The 10,989-nt window shown below is 41.5% G+C and overlaps 1 protein-coding gene across 2 annotated transcripts in view; it reads right to left on the reverse strand.

Moving 5' to 3' along the window:
• The window catches only part of LOC129829196 (ras-related protein Rab-26-like), an 82,107-nt gene extending 71,328 nt beyond the window's left edge, over positions 1-10,779 (reverse strand). The window contains exons 1-2 of one of the 2 annotated variants that reach the window (XM_055890808.1): positions 10,155-10,779; positions 5,273-5,383 (exon numbers count right to left, since the gene is read on the reverse strand). In XM_055890808.1, coding sequence (XP_055746783.1) covers positions 5,273-5,383; positions 10,155-10,340 — 297 coding nt within the window. In that variant the 5' untranslated portion in view covers positions 10,341-10,779. The remainder of the gene's footprint in view (positions 1-5,272; positions 5,384-10,154) is intronic. The other variant, XM_055890809.1, reaches the window with a different exon arrangement.
• Positions 10,780-10,989: the final 210 nt, after the last annotated feature.

Here is a 10,989-nt window from a genome sequence, read left to right on the forward strand (position 1 = left end):
AGTAGTGTTTTACTGGGTGACTTTCACTTTGAGTCATTTTCTACTATCTGTACTTTTACTCAAGTATGATATTTGAGTACTTTTTCTACCACTGCTCCTTTGTGCTTCTGTCTCACTTTGACCTCTTTTCCACTTGTAATAAGAACTGAACTGAACTGTCCGGGCTTTAAACAGGTTCAGTTCCGTGCTGCTTCTGTAGGAGTTGGCTTTAGTATGGTAGGATGTCTTAACTATGCTGAACAAAAATATAAACGCAACATGTAAAGTGTTGGTCCCATGTTTCATGAGCTGAAATTAAAGGTTGCAAATATTTTCCATACGCACAGAAAGCTTATTTCTCTCCAGTTTTGTGCACAAATTTGTTTACATCCCTGTTAGTGAGCATTTCTCCTTTGCCAAGATAATTGATCCACCCGACAGGTGTGGCTTATCAAGAAGCTGATTATGTTCATTACACAGGTGCACCTTGTGCTGGGGACAATAAAAGGCCACTCTAAAATGTGCCGTTTTGTCACACAACTCAATGCCACAGATGTCTCAAGTTTTGAGGGAGTGGGCAATTGGCATGCTGACTGCAGGAATGTCCACCAGAGCTGTTGAATGTTAATTTCTCGACCATAAGCCTCCAATATTGTTTTAGAGAATTTGGCAGTACGTCCAACCGACCTCTCAACCTCAGACCAAGCCAGTCCAGGACATCCATATCCGGCTTCTACACCTGCGGAATCATCTGAGACCAAAGACCCGGACAGCTGATGAAACTGTGGGTTTGAACAACCAAAGAATTTATGCACAAACTGTCAGCAACCGTCTCATGGAAGCTCATCTGCGTGCTTGTCATCCCATACCAGGGTCTTGACCTGACTGTAGTTCGACGTCGTAATTGACTTCAGTGGGCAAATGCTCATCTTTGATGGCCACTGGCACGCTGGAGAAGTGTGCTCTTCATGGATGAATCCCGGTTTCAACTGTACTGGGCAGATGACAGACAGCGTGTATGGCGCCGTGTGGGCGAGTGGTTTGCTGATGTTAACGTTGTAAACAGATCGCCCCATGGTGGCGGTGGAGTTATGTTATGAACAGGCATAAGCTACGGACCAACAAACACAATTGCATTTTATCGATGGCAATTTCAATGCACAGCAATACCGTGACGAGATCCTGAGGCCCATTGTTGTGCCATTCACCTCATGTTTCAGCATGATAATACACAGCCTGATGTCGCAAGGATCTTTACACAATTCCTGAAAGCTGAAAGTGTCCCAGTTCTTCCATGACCTGCATACTCACCAGACATGTCACCCATTGAGCATGTTTGGGATGCTCTGGATCGACGTGTATGGCAGCGTGTTCCAGTTCCCACCAATATCCAGCAACTTCGCATAGCCATTGAAGATGAGTGGGACAACATTCCACAGGCCACAATCAACAGCCTGATCAACTCTATGCGAAGGAGATGTGTCACGCTGCATGAGGCAAATGGTGGTCACACCAGACACTGACTGGTTTTCTGAGCCACGCCCCTACCTTTTTTTTAAGGTATCTGTGACCAACAGATATATATCTATATTCCCAGTCATGTGAAATCCATTGATTAGGGCTTCATGAATTTATTTCAATTGACTGATTTCCTTGTAGTAAGTGTAATTTAGTCAAATCTTTGAAAGGGTTGCATTTTGTGTTTATATTTTTGTTCAGTGTAGTTTCAGCAAAATGGGGAAACATACAAACCCCAGGGGTGGAAATGGAGATACAGTTTGGATGGAAAAGGGTATTGGTGTCCATAAACAATGGTCACCAGGGCCGTAACCAGGTTTTGAATTTTAGTGAGGTCCGTAAGGGGTAAGTCTCCCTCCCTCAGGACATTTTTTGAAAGTTGAAGCTCATTTACTGCATTTCTTTACAATTACAAACATTTAAAATGCTATTTGGAGAACAGCAAAGACACTCAAAGATTACTCCAGCCATTATCACCTTGGCTGCTGTCGGTTCCTTCATCTCAGTCGATCAACAAACACATAGCTTATTAGCTATACAATTGTAATGTTATACCCCTGAAAGGGGGGAAATATGAGAAATGATTCACACTGATACGTAGCATCAACTGTTCAGTCAGTTGTAATGATGAATTGCATAAAATCCTCAACTCTTGATATCTCTTTTCTCAAATTACATAGTGTTCAAATTTGAATTCCTAGGCATTACTAATCAAGCTCTGCACAAACAGACATCAACGGAGCACACAGATGATCTGTAACGTCCTGACCAGAGTTCTTATGTGTTTTGCTTGTTTAGTGTTGGTCAGGACGTGACTTAGACTCCCGTTACATGATCGTATTATCAAATTCACATGAATTATTACAATATTACTAACGATTCTGTATTATATCAGTGGTGCAGTGGTAAAAAAAGATGGCTAATGGGTAAACTAGAAACTCCATTGGGTGATCGAGATAGGACGAACAACCACCGATATAAATCGAAAAAGTATGGTATTTCTTAAAACGGTTTGCATTTTGATTGCATTTTAATGTAGGCCTATTGGGAAGATAGGCCATGTGGAGATGTTCATATTGAAACATATCTTCTTTTTTTTAAGTTCCTAACTTGTTTCATTAGATTAGTAGTACAGATTTTCTCAGGGGACCCCACATGGGGCCCCGACCCCATGTTTGGGAACCACTGTATTAACCTCTCTCTTTGCTTGCTTCCTCTCTATCTCTCTGTCTCCTATGCTTCACAACTGAGCGCCACATCACTGTCTGTCTGGGTAGCCTGGTCTCTGTAAAGCAAAGTTATTATGAGAATTTAGTAGTCTAGTTTTAGCTCCTCCTGAGGTAGACTACATGGCTAGGCCCCTTTTTTCTCAATTTCCACCTGAATGATGTGCCCAAAGTAAACTGCCTGTTGCTCAGGCCCTGAAGCCAGGATATGCATATAATTGGTACCATTGGAAAGAAAACACTTTGAAGTTTGTGGAAATGTTAAAATAATGTAGGAGAATATAACACAATAGATAAGGTAGGAGAAAATCCAAAGAAAAACCCACTGGTCATATTGAAAATTAGCTCCCTGGATGCCATTCCTATGGCTTCCACAGGGTGTCAGCAGTCTATGTTCAAGGTTTCAGGTTTGTAACTTCAAAAACGAATAAGAAATATCAGTTTTAGTACAGGGGCACAGTCTTGGAAATTCGTGTTTGCGCGCGCCATGAAGACAGTACGCACCTGCTAAAATCGGTTAACTATTGAACATACTGCTTTCCGTAAGAAATATTATAGTTTGATTACATTTTAGGGTATCTGAGGAGTAAGTAGAAACGTATTTTGATTTGTTGAAACAAAATTTAGGGGTAGATTTTTGGATTCGTCTCTCCTTAAAAAGACACTACATGTTGTAGCTGGGACTCTTTGGATGACAGGTCAGAGGAAGATTTTCAAAAAGTAAGTGAATATTTAATCGTTATTTGTGAATTTATGAAACCTGTGCCGGTTGAAAAATATTTTGATGTGGGGTGCCGACCTCAAACAATCGCATGGCATGTTTTTCGCTGTAATAGCTACTGTAAATTGGACAATGCAGTTAGATTCACAAGAATATAAGCTTTCAGCTGATATAAGACACTTATATGTACCTAAATGCTTAATATCCATCATTTTTATGATTATTTATTTGAATCGCGCTCCCTCCGCTTGCGGGATGCCTATCCCTATTAACGTTAGCTTCTTACTTCATCCTTCTAGCTGGCTAAGTAATACTAACCAGAGCCCTTCAAGGGTACTGCTATAGAAGTCTCTGGCGGCAGCTAGCCACCTGACTGACTGATATATCTATAGGCGACTATTTACCAATTGTGCACTCATTCTTCGAGAGTCGTTTTTGTTTGTGTGGGGGATGTCTGTAGACATGGCAGGAGTCGCGGGGCAGTTTTAAATTTGCCTTTTGTCCGGCATCTCGCAAACACACTGTCAGCATCGTCTCTAGTTGCCTACTTTGAGTCGACTCCGAGCTGGGGTAGTTTGTGTCACGTGCCGTGAGAGGGCGGGGTTTGCCGTTTGAGAGAGTGGTGAATGTGCTGCTAAAAATCCTGAGGACGCAGGTGAACATAACGAACAAACCACTGTTCATAATTCCACTCATTCGCAAAGAGGCAGGTGCGATTGGAGCTCTGTCAGATCAAGAATATAAGCATTCTGATCTTTGATCAACGCTGGGAGCGATATGTAGATTTTGACCCATAATTTAGTTTCTTTATTGTGTACAAAATCTATATATGTTTCATTTTTTTATTACAACATTACGGAGGTCTGGATCTCAGTGTCCTCATACGTAGTTACAGCCCCAAGTGGTCATCATGGAAGAAGAAAAAAAACATCTTAGGAGGGAAAATGTATTACATGAAAGATAAATGACTTGAATAAACAAATGTATATGCAGTAGTAGACCTTCCGAGTAGACAACATGAGCTTGAGAGCCTTTATGCAGAAAGGATTAAAGGTATTATTTACAGATCAAGGGCAGCTTGGATGGGAAAATGGGGAAAAGTGTGCAATGTTTTTTTCTTAGGTTGAACCAAAGGAATCATCGTAAGAAAAGTGTCCTCAAACTGCATTCTTTTGAAGGGCTTCATTTATTATCACCCAACCAGACATTACAGGAGCAAGTACAATATTTGAGTATGATTTTTTTATTTTGAGGAACCGCTAACCCCGTTATCAGAACTTGACTGACATCTTCTTCCCAGTGGACATGCTTGGCATCCACATTCTAGAAATAATGAAGGATCATGTAAAGGCCAACTTTGATTTGAATCTAGCCAAAATTGACAAAATACTATTGCCGTGGAAAGGTAAAACTGTGTCTTCATATGGCAGAGTGACAATGATTAACACCTTCATTGTCTCTCAGTTGATCAATCACTTACATCTTTAAGCAGTTTCAAGCCAAGATATTTTAGTTTAAATGGAATGGTAAACCAGAAAAGGTCAAAAGGAAATATATCTATAATATGTATGACAATGGAGGGCTGAACTTAAAGAATATTGAAGCCTTGAATCAATATCTGAAATTCTATTGGATCTCGTGAAATCTTAAAAAGGCTAACCCACTTTTCAATTCCAAAATATCCTTTTATACATTTGAAGTCTTTGCACTTTACTTGGTTCCTGCAGGATTTCTTAATGGACATATCCGCATTCTTCAAATAATCAATAATGTGTATGTGTGATGTGGTGTGTGCGTGTGTGTGAGTGTGAGTGTGGTGTCTACTCACCCTGAAGTCAATGCCCACAGTAGAAATAAAGCTACCGGCCAGGAAAGCTCCATCCTTAAAGCGAACCAGCAGGCAAGTCTTCCCTACACCTGAGTCTCCCACCAGCATCACCTGTAGAGAGACACAATTTACTTAGTTTTATGTTCTCATGGTCCCTTGGAAGATTATCCACATTGTCGGGCTTATACACAGCCTATACACCCAGAGTGAGAGAGTGAGAGAGTGAGAGAGAGCGAGAGAGCGCGCGAGAGAGAGATACAGAGAGACGGACAGAGACAGAGACAACGAGAGAGACAGAAACAGACAGGGAGAGACAAAGAGAAAAAGAGAAAGACAGACCAAAAAAACGGCAGATACATCTCCATCTGCTGAGCACCTCCATCTCCTCTGAATCCCATTGGTATTGTGCTATGTAGTGAAGGTCAATGTTCACCACACCATGTAGCTCTACTACACACAGTGAGGTGATTTGTCTAAGTCTGGGTAATGAGTCCGTGTCTGTCTGAGAAATCACCTAACCTGCCTCCAGATCTCCATCTCTGACACGAATCACTGTCTACCTCAGACTTCTTTCCCTCTTAGTGTGGCAAACTCACTCTATTAAACTGTAAGTCAAGGCCAAGGGAGACCAGAATAGGTTGATCAACGATAAAAGGGAGACTCAGAGGGGTGTGTGTGTGTGTGTGTGTGTGTGTGTGTGTGTGTGTGTGTGTGTGTGTGTGTGTGTGTGTGTGTGCGCCTGCCTGCCTGCCTGCCTGCCTGCCTGCCTGCCTGCCTGCCTGCCTGCCTGCTTGTTTGCATATGCGTGGGAAGTGTAGCTCAGACTGTGCTCAAATAGCTCGGAGGGACAAATGAATTCACATCTTCAAAAACACAGGAGTTCAGTTCACATAAAAATACACAGCTACAAAGTAAACAAGCTGGCATCTAAGCGAAGCACTCACTCTCACATCAAAGAGAAAGACTGAAGACTACATCCTATGGGAGCGATCTGGAAAAGAGGTGGAAAGAACAGGGGGCACCGGAACTGAAGAGGGGGCATGGGGCAAAACTAGGCTAATTTTCCAGTGTTCTCAAGTTGGTCATTGTAGTATCGCAGGGCAGTAGCTGTTGAGGCTATAGAACTTAACTTGAGAATGGATTTTAGAGTAAGTTTAGGTTTAAGCAATAAGGCCCGAGGAGATGTAGTATATGGCCAATATACCACGGATAAGGGCTGTTCTTATGCACAACGCAACGCGGTGTGCCTGTACACAGCCCTTAGCCATGGTATTATTGGTCATATACCACAAATCCCAGAAGTACCTTATTGCAATTAAAAACTGGTTACCAACGTAATTAGAGCAGTAAAAATAATGTATCAGACGGTATACCCATGGCATACTGATATATCATGGCTGTCAGCCAATTGGCATTCATTGCTCGTACCACCCAGTTTATAATAAGAAATAAAGGTATAAAGGTTTGACCTGGATATGCACACTAGATCCTATGCATCGTTGGAAATGACACTTTTCCACATACACCCCCCCCCCCCCCCCCCCCCCCCCCCCCCACACACACACACACAACCAGATGGCATGATACAACTAGGCAACACTCGCATTCAGCTACTACAGTAATCTGAATGTATAAATGATTGATGACTCGTACACACTTTCCGATGCCAGGCTCAGAATCCCTTTTGTACTGTACTGTGGTGTGGTGCCCTGCGTAGCATGTCAGTGTTTGTTCTTGTCCCATTGTGCATGTTTGAGTGCTGCTTTGGCAGTGGCACACGCTTGTCTCCCATATCCTTGTTGACACAGCTGTGGCCCAGGAGTTGACAATACAGTCGTTAATGTCGGTTCATTATGCAGTGTAATGTAACCAAACATCCATAACAATCATTAGGCAAATGTCATGTGCCTTGGTTCTAAAATGTCTTGATTTACTTTAACCTTTTGATGATATTGATGCTGGTCAGAATGTTTGCTTTTATATTCAGATAACACCAAAACAACCTTATATACAGTTGAAGTCAGAGGTTTACACACACTTAGGTTGGAGTCATTAAAACTAATTTTTCAACCACTCCACAGATTTCTTGTTAACAAACTATAGTTTTGGCAAGTCAGTTGGGACATTTAATTTGTGCATGACACAAGTAATGTTTCCAAAAATCGTTTAATAACAGATTATTTCACTTATAATTTACTGTATCACAATTCCTGGGTCAGAAGTTTACATACACTAAGTTGACTGTGCCTTTAAACAGCTTGGAAAATTACATAAAATGATGTCATGGCTTTAGAAGCTTCTGATAGGCTAATTGACATAATTTGAGTCAATTGGAGGTGTACCTATGGATGTATTTCAAGGCCTACCTTCAAACTCAGTGCCCCTTTGCTTGACATCATGGGAAAATCAAAAGAAATCAGCCAAGACCTCAGAAAATAATTATAGGCCTCCACAAGTCTGGTTCATTCTTATGAGAAATTTCCAAACGCCTGAAGGTACCACATTCATCTGTACAAACAATAGATACTTTTGTACCTGTTTCCTCCAGCATATATCCACAGTAAAATGAGTCCTATATCGACATAACCTGAAAGGCCGCTCAACAAGGAAGAAGCCACTGCTCCAAAACCGCCATAAAAAAGCCAAACTACGGTTTGCAACTACACATGGGGCCAAAAATCTGGTCTGATGAAACAAAAATGTAACTGTTTGGCCATAATGACCATCGTTATGTTTGGAGGAAAAAGGGGAAGGCTTGCAAGCCGAAGAACACCATCCCAACCGTGAAGCACGGGGGTGGCAGCATCATGTTGTGGGGGTGCTTTGCTGCAGGAGGGTCTGGTGCACTTCACAAAATATATGGCATCTTGAGAAATGAAAATTATGTGGATATATTGAAGCAACATCTCAAGACATCAGTCAGGAAGTTAAAGGTTGGTCGCAAATGGGTCTTCCAAATGAACAATGACCACAAGCATACTTCCAAACTTGTGGCATAATGGCTTAAGGACAACAAAGTCAAGGTATTGGAGTGGCCATCACAAAGCCCTGACCTCAATGCTATAGAAAATTTGTGGGCAGAAAGGAAAAAGCGTGTGCGAGCAAGGAGGCCTACAAACCTGACTCAGTTACACCAGCTCTGTCAGGAGGAATGGGCCAAAATTCACCCAACATATTGTGGGAAGCTTGTTGAAGGCTACCCAAAATGTTTGACCCAAGTTAAACAATTTAAAGGCAATGTTACCAAATACTAATTGAGTGTATGTAAACTTCTGACCCACTGTGAATGTGATGAAAGAAATAAAAGCTGAAATAAATCATTCTCTCAACTATTATTCTGACATTTCACATTCTTCAAATAAAGTGGTGATCCTAACGGACCTAAGAGAGGGAATTTTTACTAGGATTAAATGTCAGGAATTGTGAAAAACTGAGTTTAAATGTATTTGGCTAACATGGATGTAGGCGGCAGGTAGCCTAGTGGTTAGAGCATTGGGCCAGTAACTGAAAGGTTGCTAGTTCGAATCCCCGAGCTGACAAGGTAAAAATCTGTTGTTCTGCCCCTGAACTAGGTAGTTAATCCACTGTTTGTAGGCCGTCATTGTAAATAAGAATTTGTTCTTAACTGACTTGGCTAGTTAAATTAAAAAATGTAAACTTCTGATTTCAACTGTAGCAGTTTCTCCAAAAAGTAAGATTTTTGTCCCCATGTGCAGTTGCAAACCGTAGTCTGGCTTTTTTATGGCGGTTTTGGAGCAGTGGCTTCTTCTTTGCTGAGCGGCCTTTCAGGTTTTGTCGATATAGGACTCGTTTTACTGTGGATATAGATACTTTTGTACCTGTTTCCTCCAGCATCTTCACATGGTTGCTGTTGTTCTGGGATTGATTTGCACTTTTCGCACCAAAGTACGTTCATCTCTAGGAGACAGAACGTGTCTCCTTCCTGAGCGGTATGACGGCTGTGTGGTCAAATGGTGTTTATACTTGCGTATTATTGTTTGTGCAGATGAACGTGGTACCTTCAGGTGTTTGGAAATTGCTCCCAAGGATGAACCAGATTTGTGGAGGTCTACAATTATTTTTCTGAGGTCTTGAAATACATCCACAGGTACACCTCCAATTGACTCAAATGATGTCAATTAGCCTATCAGAAGCTTCTGAAGCCATAACATAATTTAATGTAATTTTCCAAGCTGTTTAAAGGCACAGTCAACTTAGTGTATGTAAACCTCTGACCCACTGGAATTGTGATACATTAGTGAAATAATCTGTCTGTAAACAATTGTTGGAAACATTACTTGTGTCATGCACAAAGTAGATGTCCTAACCGACTTGCCAAATCGATAGTTTGTTATCAAGAAATCTGTGGAGTGGTTGAAAAACAAGTTTTAATTAAAGACTCCAACCTAAGTGTATGTAAACTTCCGAATTCAACGCTATGAAGACAATCGACGATGCCGCGCTTTTATATATGTTTTGGAGCATGCATCAGAATGGAACTCCAAATTACATCATGCCACTTTTTGACTGTTGTTGTGTTTAAGTTTCTTTCATTACATTTTTTACAAGCTGGTTTGTGGGATGTTAAAACAAAATATTTGCTATCAAAGATTTAGGGCTGAAACACCAGCCGGTCAATGATGGAAATAATACAATAAAATAATGAAATAAATGTATCTCATGTGTCTTTCATAGTTAAAGGCCTAGCTATCTACACTGGACAGAACCAAATGTCGCTTAGGGACGCCAAAAGGCTCGGGTCACACTGTCTGTCACTATACCCTGAGGGGCACATCAACATTGAAGTAGCCTATTTGAGTGACTGATATGGCCAACTGGAGATTGGAGAATATTGACAATATGTGTGCGTAAAAAGTCTTACCTTAAAAGTGATATCATAAAACTCCCTACTGTTGCTGAGTGAGGGGCGGCTCGGATAGACCAATCCGTTGGATGGAGCCCCGGCTCCGATCCCTTTACCACTTTTCCCGCTGTCTTTGCTCTTGTTCGGGGATGCAGTCGGGCTTTTGGAGGTCCCCTTGCCTTTCATTGTCTTTTTCCTGGACATGTTTCACTTTTAACGGGATTCCCGCCTGTTGTATATAATTATTTGTGCAATAACTAGACTATAAATATGGTGTTCACTGATCTGACAATATCCTTTGTTCTTTTGAATAATCTATGATATGAAAAAAATACGTTTCACCGGTGCGTTAAAATCATGACTGTAGACATATCCGCGTAGTTTTAAGTGCATATGCAAGTGTATAGCTTTCCTTGTCCGCTGAGCGCAATTACCATTGGTGAATACATCTCCTGCCAGTTCAAACAGTGTTTATGCAGTAATCTAAACAGATTTGACAGCTCTCTCTCTCTCGCTCGCTCGCCCGCTCTCTCTACCCTCCCCTATATGGCGCACGTTTCACACCAATAACGGAAGGTAAGCAAAATATGGTGTTTAGTGCGCGCATCTTGCAGAGCAGGGAAGCATCGCTACTACTGGTGAGAGCGTTTGTGCGTTTAAGGTACAGCGGGTTGTTTTTGTGGTGTACGGTAGTCAGTGATGCAAAAAGTATTCACATATGCAAAAATGCACATGTTTGGTGACCACAAACATTGAGTATATCAAACATTGGGAATACCTTCCGAATATTGAGTTGCAACCCACCATTTTTCCCTCAGAACAGCCTCAATTCGTCTGGGCATGAGGCATCTAC

The sequence above is a fragment of the Salvelinus fontinalis genome, chromosome 30, assembly GCF_029448725.1.
Source record: "Salvelinus fontinalis isolate EN_2023a chromosome 30, ASM2944872v1, whole genome shotgun sequence".
NCBI classification, from domain to species: domain Eukaryota; kingdom Metazoa; phylum Chordata; class Actinopteri; order Salmoniformes; family Salmonidae; genus Salvelinus; species Salvelinus fontinalis.